The sequence below is a fragment of the Theropithecus gelada genome, chromosome 14 (genome assembly GCF_003255815.1).
Source record: "Theropithecus gelada isolate Dixy chromosome 14, Tgel_1.0, whole genome shotgun sequence".
In the NCBI taxonomy this organism is placed as follows: domain Eukaryota; kingdom Metazoa; phylum Chordata; class Mammalia; order Primates; family Cercopithecidae; genus Theropithecus; species Theropithecus gelada.
This window is the reverse complement of record NC_037682.1, coordinates 46,843,342-46,861,568: the sequence shown is the minus strand read 5'-3', so window position 1 is coordinate 46,861,568 and position 18,227 is coordinate 46,843,342. Positions and strand designations below refer to the sequence as shown.

The window sequence follows — 18,227 nt, the reverse complement described above, 5'->3', positions numbered from 1 at the left end:
CAAATCCCGTTTCTACTACAAATACAAAAATTAGCCAGGCATGGTGGTGCATGCCTGTAGTTCCAGCTATTTGGGAGGCAGAGGTGAAAGGATAGCTTGAGCTGGGGAAGTGGAGGTTCCAGAGAGCTGAATCATGCCACTGCACTCACACCTGGGTGACAGAGTGAAACCCCGACTCAAAAAAAAAAAAAAAAGAGAGATAGAAAATTTAGTATTTCAAATGTTATTGATGTAGAAAATCTTTTTATTATTAAAATTTATTTTAACAATGTATTTTTAGTGCAATGAATGTAAACTGAAATTTTTTCTTTCTTTTTTTTTCTTTTCTTTCCTTTTTTTTTTTTCAGAGACAGGGTCTCGATATGTTGCCCAGGCTGGAGTATGGTGGCTATTCACAATCACAATCCTAGTGCACTGCAGCCTTGAACACCTGGGCTGAAGTAATCCTTCTGCCTCAGCCTCCCACATAGCTGGGACTACAGTCATGAGCCACCACACCCAGCTAAAACTTTTTTTCTTATTCTTGGTTTAGCACTTTGCTATATACCAAGAGGTAGGTATTATTTCTACTTTATAGATGAGAAAACTAAAGTTTGCGAGATTATATAATCTGACAAATGTCAGCACTATCATTGCAGAGCAGGGATGGAAACTTCTATCTGTGGAACTCTAAAGCCAATGCTCTTAACCAATATATTCTTCAAAAAAGAGGCAATCAGAGATAAATTTATTTTGAGGTATAAGTCAAAAACAAAGAATAACTCCTTCTGACCAATCTGAATAAATCTGAATTATTTGCTCATTTGATTCCTATTAATATAATCAGTTAAAATCCCTGAATGACTTTGGGTAAGTAATTTAACTTATTTCAATCTTAGTTTCCCAATATGTAAAATGAGAGACTTGGACAAGGTGATCTTTAAGGTGCTTTTCAGCATTAACATTCTAGGAGTCAAAAATGAAGAGCTAATAAGGCAAACATCTTGAAGCAGAATAAACAGACCTTTGCTGATCTCCACATTAGGAAGGTTGAAGATTTCAAGGTCCATCGTGGCTCCTTTAGTCCCTTCTGAGAGGTCTAAAAGGACCAGCCTGTCTGCAATGCCCTGTACAGTAAGAGAAAGAACATTACACTGAACATGGCCAGAGACTCAATTTAAATTCATTCAACAATGAGGACCAAAGGACAATAAACAGGCCTCCTACACTGTCTTTTAGTGTTAAGAAGAATAACACAGTAGCAGTAAAAGTGACATGCAAGCAAGAAATTATTAACTGTGGCCAGGCTTGATGGCCTGTAATCCCAGCACTTTGGGAGGCCAAGGCGGGTGGATCACCTAAGGTCAGGAGTTCAAGACCAGCCTGGCCAACATGGCGAAACCCCGTCTCTACTAAAAATACAAAAACCAGCCGAGCATGGTGGCTCATGCTTATAATCCCAGCTACTCAGGAGGCTGAGGCAGGAGAACTGCTTGAACCCAGGACGAAGAGATTGCAGTGAGCCAAGATCGTGTCACTGCACTCCAGCCTGGGCGACAGAGCGAGACTCTATCTCAAAAAAAAAAAAAAAAAAAAAAGAAATTACGAACTTCAATAAGTAATCCTGTAGGCTTGACTACTAAAAGTTCTAACAGGGCTTAACTCACCAGTCACAGATTGCAGGTTTCTTTTGAGACGGAGTTTCACTCGTCGCCCAGGCTGGAGTGCAATGGTATGATCTCGGCTCACTGCAATCTCTGCCTCCTAGGTTCAAGTGATTTTCCTGCCTCAGCCTCCCAAGTAGATGGGATTACAGGCATGTACCACCATGCCCAGCTAATTTTGTATTTTTAGTAGAAACGGGGTATCACCATATTGACCAGGCTGGTCATGAACTCCTGACTTCAGGTGATGCCCTTGCCTTGGTCTCCCAAAGTGCTGGAAGTACAGGTGTGAGCCACTGCGCCCGACTCTGCAGGTTTTCTTTTCTTTTTTCTTTCTTTTTTTTTTTTTTTTGAGGAGGAGTCTTGCTCTGTCACCCAGGCTGGAGTGCAGTAGCACGAGCTCAGCACTGTAACCTCCACCTCCCAGGTTCAAGCAATTCTTCTGCCTCAGCCACCTGAGTAGCTGGGATTACAGGCACGTGCCATCACACCTGGCTAATTTTTTACATTTTTGGTAGAGATGGGGTTTCACCATGTTGGCTAGGCTGGTTTTGAACTCCTGACCTCAAGTGATCTGCCTGCCTCGTCCTCTCAAAGTGCTGGGATTACAGGCATGAGCCACTATGCCTGGCCCCTGCAGGTTTCTTTTAATGGGATGAGTTAATAAAGATGACTTGGTGCACTCAATACTTCTGCTATTGCTCTTAATTTATGTTTTCATTTTGATGTTATTTTCATTCCGAAAGAGCTTTTGGGTCTATTTGGGTGTCTTATTTATAGCAGAAAAGTTAAAAAATAATGCCAGCTTTTTCTTTTTTTTTTTTTTTTGAGACGGAGTCTCACTCTGTCGCCCAGGCTCAAGTACAGTGGTGCGATCTTGGCTCACTGCAAGCTCTGCCTCGCGGGTTCACGCCATTCTCCTGCCTCAGCCTCCAGAGTAGCTGGGATTACAGGCGCTCGCCACCATGCCCAGCTAAATTTTTTTTGTATTTTTAGTAGAGATGGGGTTTCACCATGTTAGCCAGGATGGTCTCGATCTCCTGACCTCGTGATCTGCCCGCCTTGGCCTCCCAAAGTGCTGGCATTACAGGCGTGAGCCACCATGCCTGGCCAGCTTTTTCTTTAAAAAAAAAAAAAAAAAAAGTATAATAGCTATAAAATCTAAAATCAAATCCTATTATCATGCAGTACTCTCCCCAGAGATCTCATGGAAAATACTCCACATGTCTCTAAATAGGATGGCACAGTGGGCAGACTATAAATAACAGCATAGAAATTCCTAAAAATCAGTTTACCTTTATGGAAGGTCTTTCTCCAAAGTACTAGGAGACTTGAGGATATCTCCTATTTTAGGATTCATGGGCAAAAGTACCCAAAGATCTACCAGACTATCAGGCAGAAAGTATGATGGTTAAGAAAACAACCCTGGCTGGGCATGGTGGTTCACACCTGTAATCCCAGCACTTTGGAAGGACAGATGGGCATAGGTTTGAGCCCAGGAGTTTCAGACCAGCCTGGGCAGCATGGCAAAACCCCATCTCCACACACACACAAAGAAAGAAAATAACCCTGCTACACTATGGATTAGCTATGCGACACCAGGACAGTCACTGAATTCGGCCTTACTTTATGTGGTTATAAGGATTAATTATGTGACACAGGGCTTACATATAGTAATCCCCTCTAAAACATAGTTATTAATTTTATGCTAACTATACCCACAAGGAAAATGCAAAGAAAACTATGAGTTACTATTTTCATTTATAAGGCACAAAAAAATCCAAAAGTTTAGCAGAAGTTGTGGGAAAATAAATATTCTTACATATTATGGGTATGGCAATAAACTGGTATAATTAATAAAAGATAATTGACAATTTTCTATCAAAAATTTAAAACATTAACTCCTTTAATCCATTGATTCATTTATAGAAATCATCCTACAAATTTATCAGTACATGCGTAAAAGAATACAATATTAAGGATATTCACAAGACCAGGAACAACAAAATGTTCATCAGTAACAACAATGAGACAATATAATATAGTGGTTTATAGCAGAGATTGAAAAAGCTTTAATATATCACCATGTAATCAATCAGTGAAGCATATATTATCACCAGGGATTTTATTAAAATGCAGATTTTGGCCAGGCATGGTGGCTTAGCCCTGGAATCTGAGCACTTTGGGAAGCCAAGGCAGATGGATTGCCTGAGCTCAGGAGTTCGAGAGCCCCCTAGCCAACATGGTGAAACCCTGTCTCTAATACAAAAATTAGCCGGGCGTGGTGGCACGTGCTTGTAGTCCCAACTACTCGGGAGGCTGAGGCAGGAGAATCTCTTGAACCCGGGAGGTGGAGGTTACAGTGAGTGGAGATCATGCCACTGCACTCCAGCCTGGGACAGAGTGGGACTCCATCTCAATTAAAAAAAAAAAAAAATGCAGATTTTGTTTCAGTAGGTCTGGGAAGGGGCCTGGATTATGCATTGCTAGCAAGAACTCAGGTGGTACCAATGCTGCTAGTTTGAAAGCCACACTTTGAGTAGTAAAGCTCTATAATACAGGCTCTGATAAACAGATTACTTGGTCTTTAAGTTCTTGCTTCATCATTTATTAACAGTGTGATTTGGAGCAACTTGGGTAACCTCCCTATGCCTTTGTTTCTTCATTTGTAAAACGGCAGTAATAACAGTACCTAAACAAAGGGTTATTATAAAAATGAGTCAGGTGAGCCAGGCATGGTGGCTCATGCCTGTAATCCCAGCACTTTGGGAGGCCGAGGCGAGTCTGGATCACCTGAGGTCAGGAGTTCCAGACCAGCCTAGCCAACACAGTGAAATCCCATCTCTACTAAAAGTACAAAAATTAACCGGGCATGGTGGCACATACCTGTAATCCCAGCTACTTGGGAGGCTGAGGTGGGAGAATCGCTTGAACCCAGGAGGCAGAGGTTGTGGTGAGTCAAGATCACACCACTAGCCGGGCACAGTGGCTCACGCTTGTAATCCCAGCACTTTGGGAGGCTGCGGCAGGTAGATTCCCTGAGGTCAGGAGCTCAAGATCAGCCTGGCCAACATGGTGAAACCCCGTCTCTACTAAAAATACAAAAATTAGCCAGGTGTGGTAATGGGCGCCTGTAATCCCAGGGTAAGGCAAGAGAATCACTCGAACCCAGGAGGCTGAGGTTGCAGTGAGCTGAGATCGTGCCACTGCAATCCAGCGTAGGCAACAGGGAGAGACTTCGTCTCAAAAAAAAAAAAAAAAAAAAAAAAACATTGCACCACTGCACTCCAGCCTGGGTAACAGAGCGAAACTCCATCTCAAGAAAAAACAAAAAGAGTCAAATGTTTAGACAAGTGCCTGTTACCTAATAAGCATTCTGTAAAGGTTAGTTACTGCTGCTACCACCACTTTTGTTGCCACTATTATGAGTGCTATCACTGTTGCAGTCATAATAGTGGCTTATGCATATTGTACTTTGTATCAAAATATTGATGTTTAAAAAGAAAAACAGAATTTTTTTTTGAGACAGGGTCTCACTGTATTGCCCAGGCCAGAGTGCAGCAGCACAATCACAGTTCACTGCAGCCTCAACCTCCCAGGCTCAAGTAATCCTCAGCCACCCAAGTTGCTGGCACTACCAGTGTGCACCACCACACCTGGCTAATTTTTAATTTTTGTAGGCCAGGTGCAGTGGCTCACACCTGTAATCCCAGCACTTTGGGAGGCTGAGGCAGGCAGATCACCTGAGGTCAAGAGTTCAAGACCAGCCTGCCCAACATAGCGAAACCCCCTCTCTACTAAAAATGCAAAAATTAGCTGGGTATAGTGGCACGTGCCTGTAATCCCAGTTACTCAGGAGGCTGAGGTAGAAGCATCGCTTGAACCTGGGATATGGAGGTTGCAGTGAGCTGAGATCATGCTACTGCACTCCAGCCTGGAAGACAGAGTGAGACTCCATCTCCAAAAAAAAAAAAAAAAAAAAAAAAATTTATAGAAATGGGGATCTCGCTGTGTTGCCCAGGCTGGTCTCAAACTCCTGGGCTCAAGTGATTCTCCTGCTATGGCCTCCCAAAGTGCTGGCAGTATAGGTGTAAGCCACCGGGCCCAGCCCAAAAATGGCAAATTTTCCACCCAGACAATTCACAGACAAATAATGACAGTGAGATTCTTCTAACAGTTTAAAAACATGGCCAGAAGCAATGACTCAGGCCTGTAATCCCAGCACTTTGCGAGGCCAAGGCAGGAAGATAGTCTAAACCAGGGGTTCAAGACCAATCTAGACAACACAGGGAGACCTATCTCTACAAAAAAATTAAAAATTACCTAGGTGTAGTGGCACACCCCTGTGGTCCCAGCTACTCAGGAAGCTGAGGTGGAAGATCTCTTAAGCCCAGGAGATAGAGACTACAGTGAGCCATGATCACACCAGTGCACTCCAACCTGGGCAACAGAGAGAAACCTGGTCTCAAAAACAAAAACGAAAAACCATGATTTTCTACAAATAATTACAAATAAATAAAACTTAGTACTGTTAGGGATGTAAAAAGTCGGTTGATGTGCATGTTATTAGCAGCATAAATTAGCTCTGCCTTTCCGAAGAGCGATCTGGCACTATGTCATAAGTGCTATAAAAACCATTCATGCCCTCTGACTCACTAGTACTATTTTTTAAAATTATGTACAACCAGGCTGGGTGCAGTGGGGCATGCTTGTACTCCCAGCACTTTGGGAGGCTGAGGCAAGAGGATTGCTTGAGCCCAGAAATTCAAGACCAGCCTGGGAAACATGGCAAAACCCTGTCTCTACAAAAAATACAAGAATTAGTGGGGATGGTGGCTGGTGCCTATAGGCCCAGCTATTTGGAAGGCTGAGGTGGGAGGATGGCTTGAGCTGGGGAGGCGGAAGGTGCAGTAAGCTGAGATTGCACCACTGCATTCCAGCCTGTGCGACAGAACATGACCCTGTCTAAATAAAAAAATAAATAAATAAATAAAATAAAATAATGTATGACCAAATAAAAATGCAGATGAAAAAATAAGCAACTTGAAATGTTTATAGAAGCATTTATTTAGGGACAAAAGACTGAATACAACTCAAATTCTAATTAAGAGGTAATAGCAGGCCGGGTGCGGTGGCTCAAGCCTGTAATCCCAGCACTTTGGGAGGCCGAGACGGGCGGATCACGAGGTCAGGAGATCGAGACCATCCTGGCTAACGCGGTGAAACCCCGTCTCTACTAAAAAATACAAAAAACTAGCCGGGCGAGGTGGCAGGCGCCTGTAGTCCCAGCTACTTGGGAGGCTGAGGCAGGAGAATGGCATAAACCCGGGAGGCGGAGCTTGCAGTGAGCTGAGATCCGGTCACTGCACTCCAGCCTGGGCGACAGAGCAAGACTCAGTCTCAAAAAAAAAAAAAAAAAAAAAAAAAAGAGGTAATAGCAGGCCAGGTACGGTGGCTCACACTTGTAATCCCAGCACTTTGGGAGGCCAGGGCAGGTGGATCACTTGAGGTCAGGAGTTCGAGATCAGCCTGGCCAATGTGGCAAAACGCCATCTCTGCTAAAAATACAAAAATTATCTGGGCGTCGTGGCGCATGCCTGTAGTCCCAGCTACTCCGGAGGCTGAGGCAGGAGAATCGCTTGAACCCAGGAGGTAGAGGCTGTGGTGAGCCAAGATCGTACCACTACACTCCAACCTGGGCGACACAGCAAGACTCCACCTCAAAAAAAAAAAAAAAGGGGTAATAGTGTATTATAGCGTATTCAAATGGAGGGTGAAAAAAATAAAACTATAGTATGCCAAAAGTTGGCATATTTAATTCTGAGCAGCCAGCTTTTAAGATATTCTAACTCCATGGATATAATTTATTTGCTCAAGTAGAACCTACCTCCAAGACATATGTGAGTCTTAAATGGAAAGGGAAGAATTTAGATGGCAAAACAATCCAATATATACAGAAAAGAAAAACTAATGCCAGCCACCAAATAAATATATAGAGGGACAGCTATTCTATTCAGGGCTACATCTCTCAAATGACAAAAGACATGCTGTTATCATGATACTGGGCTCTGGAGGGAGGCAGGCAGGTCTTTTGAACCTCTCTGGAAAGGAATTTAAGCCTTTCTGCAAACAATTTATGCAGAGACTAGTGAAAAGGACTGATGAAAAAATAAACCCTAAACTAGTATAACATATCAACTCAGAAACTATGATCCTAAAAGAAAGTAATTATATAAGAAAAGGCAATCTTTTTTTTTTTAATGCTAATTTTAGGAAAAGCTGAAATTATTATATTAAATAAGAGTTTAATTAAAATGGCATGATTCAGAAAATACAAAAGAATTTGTGACTAAGTCATATGAATGTCAAGTTGAGGTTTCCCTTGGATGAGGATAAGCCCATTGTTCAAATCACTTTTTCTAAGCCTAACTACTAATTAAGAGGCAACATCACTTATGAAAGCTTTCAGCTATTTTTTTTTGTCAACTTACTAAATATATTTTAAGCCAAAATAAGGTTTTCCCACATGACAAAATGAAGGCATTTTTTGGTGTGTAAAACATAACCTGCCTAGAAGTGTGGCACTATGATAGATGTCTTTATAAGCACTATGTTTACATACCTTTGCTGAAATTGCTAATGTGCAGGCAATACCCAGCTCTCCACCTCCAACCACAGTAACTTTATTGACTGTTTTATTCTCATGATTTGCCCAGCTCTTTGAATTTATACCTGAAACACCTAGAAAGAAAAGTGAATTATCCTGAGAATTCAAAAATATCAACAATTTTTTTAGGATCTTTTAAAAAAATATATAGCAGGCTTCATAGCTTAGAGAGAAAATATGGTGCTACTCCATAATGGGCAAAAAATACTACTGAACAAATGAATGCAAGGAAGACAGACGTCTCCTATTAAATATTCGACTAAATAGAAATTATCCTTCTAAAGAGAACGTATCTTTGTAAACACTTTTAAAATATATATGTAAGACTCTAAAAAAGTAGGATTTCCGTAATTCTGAAAAATATTCCAACTCATTACTCTGGTCTACAATAAAAAAATATGTCTAACACCTTACCAAAATGTTTCAAACATAGGTATTTGCTTTCATCCTTAATGAGAATCAAGAAGAAGCATAGATATTCTGGTCCAATATACTGAATAAGCCAACAAGCTACATATACATATCATGAAAAAAGGTTTGGGATCATTAACATATGTCAAGTGGTTTTGAACAATACAAGAATTGTTTTATCTGCTTAACACTAATTCTTTACACTTTTAGAAACCTGGCCAGGCACGGTGGCTCATGCCTGTAATCCCTGAACTTTGGGAAGCCAAGGCAGGAGGATCACCTGAGGTCAGGGGTTCAAGACCAGCCTGACCAACATGGCAAAACCTCATCCTTATCGAAAATATGAAAATTGGCTGGGCATGCCTGTAGTCCCAGCAACATGGGAGGCTGAAGCAGGAGAATCGCTTGAACCCAGGAGGCAAAGGTTGCAGTGAGCCCAAATGGTACCACTGCACTTCAGCCTGGGCGACACAGCAAGACTCCATTTCAAAAAAATAAACAAACAAATAAAAAATATTTATTGGAATTACATGGTAATATCCTATGATAGAGGCAAAGGAATTTCTTTCTTTTCTTTTTTTTTTTTAGATGGAGTCTTGCTCTGTTGCCCAGGCTGGAGGGCAGTTGTTCAATCTCAGTCCACTGTAACCTCTGCCTCCCGGGTTCAAGTGATTCTCCCACCTCAGTCTCCCAAGTAGCTGGGATTACAGGCACCCGCCACCACGCCCAGCTAATTTTTTTATTTTTAGTAGAGATGGGGTTTCACCATGTTGGCCAAGCTGATCTCGAACTCCTGACCTCAGGTGATCTGCCTGCCTCAGCCTCCCAAAGTCCTGGGATTGCAGGGGTGAGCCACCGTGCCTGGCCTGAGGCACAGGAATTTCTTATTTCAAAAACAGATGTACATATGCACACAAATTTATTTATAAAAATCAAGTGGCAGAAAGTAAATTATTTTTGTGAGAAACTGGTAACTCATAACTCTCAAGACAGTCTGCCTGACAAATATACAAACCTTCAGTGATTTTTGCAATATAGGCTAGCAAGTCTACCTGCCGTGCCTCATCAGATGATGGTAGAGAATACAGCGGAAGTTCCTCTTGAAACTTGGCAATCATTTCTTTAATTAATCCAACAATGACAGATTTAGGCTGTAGAATACACAAAAAACAGAAAAGTTACACAAACATTTTGCTGAACAATACTACCTTTGTTGAGGCAGGAGTATCACTTGAGCCCAGGAGTCTGAGTTATGGTTGCAGTCTGAGTTATGCAGTGAGTAATGGTTGCACCACTACACTCCAGCTTGGGCAACAGAGTGAGACTTCATCTCAAAACAAAACAAACAAAAAAACTTTTAACCTATACAGTCTTTTAGAGTTAGTCAAAAAGAAGTATTCAATCACGTTCTCATATTTTGAAAACCATCATACAAATTATATGATACTTTTAACTGTTGCAATGCTTTTCACTGAAAAATTATTGAATACTTTTAACTGAAAAATAAAGGAAGAAGAAATGCTAATTCAACATTTCCCAAAAGTAGAATAATAGCATGAATGTGCTTAATAGCCTAATACCTAGGTTTGGAAACTCTTTTTTTTTTTTTTTTTAACTTTCATTTTGAAATAATTTCAGACTGACAGAAAAGTTGCAAAAATAGTACATATACTCTTCACCCAGATTACTCAAATGTTAACATTTTATCACATTTGCTTGTTTAGTCTTTCTTTCTCTAGTTTTTCTGAACTGAACAAGTAAACTGCAAACATGATGTCCTTTTACCCCTAAGTACTTTAATGTATATTTCCTAAAAGAGAAAAACATTCTCCTTTTAACTATTATCAAATCAGAAAATTAACACTGATAAAATACTATCTAATTTGGTACTATATTATTTTAATGTAATTGGTTAAGCAACCTTGATGAAATTCACTAACCTGTCTGAGCTTCAGTGTCATCAGTAATACAATGTGAATAATAAATCCCAAATGGTTGTTATGAGTAATACATGAGTCAATGAATGCAAACTATAAGCCGTGAGTGTAAAAGAGATGTTTATTATTATTCTTAGCAATATTTAGTAGTATGCTCATTTTTAAAGTGCTTAATTTCTCAGAGTGTGGGTTTCACTATTTATAAAGTAAGGAGATGAGGCTATTAGGGCCAAGAATTCAAATACCTTTGGGGACCAAGCAGATAACATTAAATGTGTGAAGCTGGCAAGTATAAGAAAATCTGGAGAGACAGTTATTGTGGCAAATTGGAAAGAGCATGCCGATAGGCATTCAAATTTACATTAAGAACAAAACAAAACAAGGTAAAACAAAACGAACTGTGCTGTTCAAACAAATTCTATAGGCCTAACGCAGCCCTCTGAATCTCTTGGAGAAACTGCAATCCCCGGCCTAGATGACCTCTAGATTCCTTCTAGCTCCAAAGTTCTATGTAATTATGCTACATAATTATAATTCCAACTGCATGTGGAACTTAAAGGTGCTGCAGTACTTTTTTTTTTTTAAGGAAAGAACATATTTGAACCACATAAACAAAAAGGTATTACATAAGAAAAACTAATGTAACAATTTATGTAACTACCTAACATATGAGCATGCTCTTATATCTAAAACAAAAAATAAAAAGGTAACATTGGTACTACAAATACATATTTGACAAGTGTGCATTAAAGAATTCTCTAATATAGGGTGAGATGTCACTATATGTGTAGTAGAAAGGTTAAAATTAAAAACAAAAACAAGGCTGGGTGCTGTGGCTCACGCCTGTAATCCCAGCACTTTGGGAGGCCGAGGCGGGCGGATCACGAGGTCAGGAGATCAAGACCATCCTGGCTAACATGGTGAAACCTCATCTCTACTAAAAATACAAAAAAAAAAAAAAAAAAATTAGCCGGGCATGGCGGCAGGCGCCTATAGTCCCAGCTACTCAGGAGGCTGAGGCAGGAGAATGGCGTGAACCTGGGAGGAGGAACTTGCAGTGAGCAGAGATCGCGCCACTGCACTCCAGCCTGGGCGACAGAGTGAGACTCCATCTCAAAAAAAAAAAAAAAAAAAAAAAAAAAGAATTCTCTAATATAAACCCATTTAAAATGTGGAGAATACTTTTTCAAGATACAGAAAACAATTGTTATGATAGGCGTACCCACAATTCTTATAAAAACATGCTTGCAAGGATAAATCCACCTGAGCACTCATTTCTCAGATATACTAACGCTATAAAATTGTTAAGCACTGAATATTGCCACCTACTTTTGCAGTGTTTGAGTTTCAACACTGATTGGTATGAATTCTGAATTACACAATTAATTACTGTTATTTTTCAGTCTTTCTGCCATGTTGCATATAGAAGGCATGTATTTAATATGAATACTTAAAACAGCAACATTATTTGTAGCAAAGTCACTTCCCTGTGTTCATTTTTCCTTTAAAGGCACTGTATTTAGAAAATAGTTATTACAACAAACAGTGCTTTGGAAGATCTGAAAGTCCAAATCAATGTGCTCTATCAACCATAAGTAGATCTAAGAAGCCCTGACTGAAAAGAACAGAAATGTAAAAAGCTGATAAATTTAAAGATTATAAAATTGGTTTATTGTAAAAGCAATTCAAGAACACCCAGTTAAAATCTTATCCCAATGCTACCCAATACAACCAAGAAGCAGTTAAGCACTTTTACATTAGGAACGAGGACATAAAACAAGAGACCACATCAAGGCTGTGATTCAAACTCAAAAAGGGAAAGGACTCTTTCGTCTCCTTCAGGTCAGTATAGAGGGCATCATAAGATCAAAGCACTGTGCCAGGTATCACAGTACGCTGCGGTACTTTTAAATAGGGCAATCTAAATAATGTAATATCTTTTTAAGACTAATTTTAAGGCGGGACATTGTGGCTCGCACCTGTAATCCCATCACTTTGGGAGGTTGAGGTGGGAGGATGCCTTGATCCCAGGAGTTCAATACCACCCTGGAATAATAGGGAGATCCTGTCTGCACAAAAAATTAAAAAATTAGTGGGGCATGGTAGACCATGCTTGTAGTCCCAGCTACTCAGAAGGCTGAGGTGGGAAACTCACTTGAGCCCAGGAATTTCACGGTGCAGTGAGCTACTGCACTCCAGTGTGGGTGAAGACAGCATTACCCTGTCTGAAAAAAAGAGACTAGTTTTAGCTTATAATAAAGAGGCTCAGAACAGTAAAATAAAACCAGAACTGTCTAAACTAAACTTAAGCACAACCTTCACTAGATTATAAGACTATCCTCGAGGATTTACTAAACAAACAAAATTATGAAAAGAGATCCCAATGAAAACCAGAGAGAAGAAACAGGATACATGAATTCCTGCAACATGGTACAGATGTCACAAATACTACTCGAGGATAGTTTTGTTTTGTTTAAAGAAGGGTGTAACAATGGATGGAGGAGAGAAACAGACAATTCAAAAAGGAAGAAATGTATGATGGATAAGTAAATGAAAATGATTTCAATTTCTCAAATAACCAAATAACTGAAAATTAAGAGTAAGATCCATTTTTGTCCTTCCAATTGACAAATTTTTATTATGCCCCATTCATCACATTTAACTGGCAATCTTATTTGAATCATCAGGTAATGCAAATAACATAAATATTCATAAAGTAAAATGTCAGCTCCTACTACTGAAAATCCGAAGTATGTCCTTTGTTTTTCTATTTCTTTTTTCTTCTTTTTAAATGTTTTCTATATAAAAATATAGAAAAACATAAAACAAAGTAAAATACATCTACAATTATACACCTTTTTATAAGCTGTCTATAAAATAAGAAGTGATAATCCTAAGGCAGTCTTTACTCCAACCTCAATTGACTCCAACATACCCAGCCCTACTAGCTTTCTGGGTACATGTAAACATATTATAAATAATCCTTTTATAAAATTTTTAAATTACTTACAAAAATGAGAGAATACATCATCTAAACCAATGTATAGAAGATAAGCAAAGGTTTGTTTTAAGGATAATACCTTCTATTAGAGAAAAGGTACTGTAAAATAGGTACCCTCCTACACGGATTTCTACTGATTATAGAAATGTATCATTCCGTGCACCCTTTTGGAGGCCAATTTGGTAATATATAAGAAAATCTTGAAAATATTTAAAATCTTTGATCCAATAATTCTACTCCAAGAGATTTATCATTAGGAAATTATCAAATGTATATTGGATATATACAAACATTCACATTTAAAAATGTTCATCATGGCCGGGCGCGGTGGCTCAAGCCTGTAATCCCAGCACTTTGGGAGGCCGAGACGGGCGGATCACAAGGTCAGAAGATCGAGACCATCCTGGCTAACACGGTGAAACCCCGTCTCTACTAAAAAATACAAAAAACTAGCCGGGCGAGGTGGCGGGCGCCTGTAGTCCCAGCTACTCGGGAGGCTGAGGCAGGAGAATGGCGTAAACCCAGGAGGCGGAGCTTGCAGTGAGCTGAGATCGTGCCACTGCACTCCAGCCTGGGCGACAGAGCGAGACTCCGTCTCAAAAAAAAAAAAAAAAAAAGTTCATCATTAAATGTCTTACAATAGGGCAATTTGTAGATACAATATGTATGGATCATCAGGCAACTATTAAAAACCATGTATTTTGAAAATAGTTTTACATGGAGAAATGCTCAATATAATGGTCAATGAAAAATGAAGAATACAAAATTATATAACATGAGGACATAAAACAAATACTACAGTTATATAGATCAATGTGGATGACTTTTTAAAACTTAATGTTGGTTAAAACAAAGCATGTCACAAAAGATTACATACTGTATGATTCAACTTACATGAAAGTCAAAAACAGGCAAAACTACAAATAAATATATATTACACAAAAATCTGTAATAGGAAGGGACTTGGAAATAATGCCCCAATTACTTGCTAGTAGCTCTTCCCGTACTTTCTCAAGTGGGAAACGACTATAAAAAGACAGGGAGCAAACAAGAGTTGGCTCCAAAACCTGGAGGGAGCAGCTTTGTACAGGCGGTTGTCATCAGGGTTCTGGGACTTGGGCAAGCCTAGACAGCTCAATTTCAAATTAATTCCAAAGACCACATGAAGAATATCATTGAAAAAAAAATGCAGTATCATACCTATTTGTATTGGCAGAATCAATTATAAGTCTTAAAAAGAAAAAAAAAGCTTTCTTTAGAAAATCCAAATTGATCTTACATGGCTCCAGTTTTGGAGATAAGGCAAATATATTCTGCCTTGAGCATCCACATGTTTTCCGACTGAGATTTCCATATTTGCAGTTGGCTTCAAGAAGCAAATAGGTGGAGCAAAAGGGTGAGAATCCAAAATCCAGAAACGAATTGGTATGTTATATGTATTACCTATTTGAGACAAAAGAAACATATCTTCAAACAATAATAAAACACACACATTATACTTATGATATAGCTAGGTGGCATTTTAAGAAATGAGTAGGCTGGGTATGATGGCTGAAGCCTGTAATCCCAGCACTTTGGGAGGCTGAGGTGAGCAGATCTCATGAGCCCAGGAGTTTGAGACCAGCCTAGGCAACATGGAGAAACCCCATCTCTACAAAAAATTTTAAAATTAGCTGGGTGTGGTGGCACACACCTACAGTCCCAGTTACTGGGGAGGCTGAGATGGGCGGATGACTTGAGCCCGGGAGGTCAAGTTTGCATTAAGCCATGATTGTGCCACTGCACTCTAGCCTGGGTGATGGAGTGAGACCCTGTCTCAAAAAAAAAAAAAAAAGAAAAGAAAAGAAATGAGTAGTCTAGTCAGGTTTACATATAAAGGATTAATGTTAATCAAGGCCTATTCCTCCCATTTCATCCACATTCACATTGAGAATATGTTCCTTTTAGAGCACTGGTACAACACTTGAGTAAGTTTAATTACAGATCACAAGGTCAGGAGATGGATACCATTCTGGCTAACACGGTGAAACCCCGTCTCTACTAAATACACAAAAATTAGCCGGGTGTGGTGGCAGGCGCCTGTAGTCCCAGCTACTCGGGAGGCTGAGGCAGGAGAATGGCGTGAACCTGGGAAGCGGAACTTGCAGTGAGCTGAGATCGCACCACTGCACTCCAGCCTGGGTGACAATGGGAGACTCCGTCTCAAACAAAACAAAACAAAACAAAACAAAACAATGCCCAAATCATCCACCCTGCCTCTCAAAAAAAAAAAAAAAAATATCAAATTTTCAAAAATGTTTACTAATATAGCCAGAGTGGCAGGCCAAATCCTGATAAGAGTTGCTTCCTACATTAATCACTACACATTAAAGAAAAGGAAAGAAATGTCTATTGAAGGCCAGGTGTGATGGCTCACGTCTGTCATCCCAGCACTTCGAGGTGGGTGGATCACTTGAGGTCAGGAGTTCGAGACCAGCCTGACCAACATGGTGAAACCCCGTCTCTACTAAAAATTCAAAATGTTAACCGGGCATGGTGGCAAGCACTTGTAATCCCAGATACTTGGAAGGCTGAGGCACGAGAATCGCCTGAACCCAGGAGGCGGAGGCTGCAGTGAACCAAGATTGCGCCATTGTACTCCAGCCAGGGTGACAGCCCAACACTCTGTCTCAAAAAACAAAACAAAAAATGTCTATTGAAAGTATTCCCCTGGTTGATCAAGGATCTGCCTCCACCAATACCCCTCCCCAGCAGTATTCATGTATTTTAACAGCCCATGACTAGCAAAGCAATTGGTGACTCAGATTCCTGTGTCTAAATGGTAAGATTTCACCACTAGTTCACTAGTCTCTTCTTCCTTCCCTCTTTCCCATCAGCAAATACCTTGACTTCTACCCTGCACATCTAGCTTTTAGTAATTCAGCACTGAAGAGTCCAAACTCCTGACACAAAGTCCTCAGATTTAAAGGAATTATATCATGAGAACGTAACTTAAGTTGGATGTAAACAAAGTTTAGATAGGTGTGATCTTAAGACAATACATTGCTAGGCCAAAATGTGCGGACAGCTTGAGTCCAGGACTTCAAGACCAGCCTGCGCAACAAAGCAAGACCCTGGTGTGGTAGTGCATATCTGTAGTCCTAGCTACTCAGGAGGCTGAGGCAGGAAGAATGCTTAAGCCCAGAAATTTGAGGTTACAGATAGCTATGATCACGCCACTGCACTCTAGCCTAGGAAACAGAGCAACACCCTCTCTCTTAAAAGAAAAAGAAGATTATATACATCTCTAAAAAATGAGTGTTTGAAGAAAAAGTATCATTATGTCTTTTTTTTTTTTTTTTGAGACAGTCTCACTCTATCGCCAGGCTGGAGTGCAGTGGCACAGTCTCGGCTCACTGCAACCTCCGCCTCCTGGGTTCAAGCAATTCTCTGCCTCAGCCTCCCAAGTAGCTGAGATTACAGGCACCCGCCATCACACCCAGCTAATATTTTGTATTTTTAGTAGAGACGGGGTTTCACCATCTTGGCCAGGCTAGTCTTGAACTCCTGATCTTGTAATCTGCCCACCTCAGCCTCCCAAAGTGCTGGGATTACAGGCGTGAGCCACCGCACCCGGCCAATTATATCTTAACACAATGTTGGCTGTATAAGAAATAATACCAAAAATTTCTAGAGATAAATATAAGGTAATATTAACAGAAGTTTCATGTAGATGGGAGGTTAGATACAGGCTTTACTTCATCCTTTCCCAAATGTTTAAATTTTTTAACTAAAAGAGAGTAATAGAGGCAGAAAAGGCCGGGCACAGTGGCCTACACCTGTAATCCCAGTACTTTGGGAGGCAGAGGTGGGCAGATCACCAGAGGCTGGGAGTTCAAGACCAGCCTGACCAACATGGAGAAACCCTGTCTCTACTAAAAATACAAAATTAGCTGGGCATGGTGGTGCATACCTGTAATCCCAGCTACTCAGGAGACTGAGGCAGGAGAATAGCTTGAACCCAGGAGGTTGCAGTGAGCCGAGATCACGCCATTGCACTCCAGCCTAGGCAACAAGAGTGAAACTCCATTTCCAAAAAAAAAAAAAAAAACCAAAAAACATAAAGGCAGACAAATAATAATGGCCACATTTACTGAACATTTACTATATGCCAGGCACTATGCCAAGAGTTTTACTTATTGTAATTCGTTTAAGCCTTACAGTTCTGAGGTGGGCTCTAGTATTGGCCCATTTTACAGATGAGAAAGATAATATACATTCTGACCTTCTGATCAGCAGGAAATAACTAGCGTGCATTCACATTGAGTTGATACAATTCCAAAGCAAACGAAAAGTATAATGCAGAAAAAAAAAGGTGGGGGGTGCACCTGAGGAAGACCCCAGCATAAGAATCAATGACATAACTCAATGACTGCAGGACAGGCATAGTGCCAATGAGCAGGATTTTATGGTATTCAGATAACCTTTCTTCCCTCATGTTACCTCCCTACTCTGTATTAGAAACTGAAATGCTACTAAGCAGTAGTTCATTTAAATTCACAAGCTCCTCTGTTAATATGCAACTACCC

General features: G+C 40.2%; 1 protein-coding gene across 9 annotated transcripts in view; it reads right to left on the bottom strand.

Moving 5' to 3' along the window:
• The window catches only part of UEVLD (UEV and lactate/malate dehyrogenase domains), a 70,728-nt gene that overhangs the window by 29,730 nt on the left and 22,771 nt on the right, over window positions 1–18,227 (bottom strand). For 6 of the 9 annotated variants that reach the window (XM_025358086.1, XM_025358088.1, XM_025358087.1 and 3 more), the window contains 4 exons: window positions 14,939–15,102; window positions 9,737–9,872; window positions 8,266–8,384; window positions 1,004–1,106 (listed from right to left, as the gene is read on the bottom strand). In XM_025358086.1, the coding sequence (XP_025213871.1) occupies window positions 1,004–1,106; window positions 8,266–8,384; window positions 9,737–9,872; window positions 14,939–15,102 (522 nt within the window). The remainder of the gene's footprint in view (window positions 1–1,003; window positions 1,107–8,265; window positions 8,385–9,736; window positions 9,873–14,938; window positions 15,103–18,227) is intronic. The other 3 variants (XM_025358093.1, XM_025358092.1, XM_025358095.1) reach the window with 2 other exon arrangements.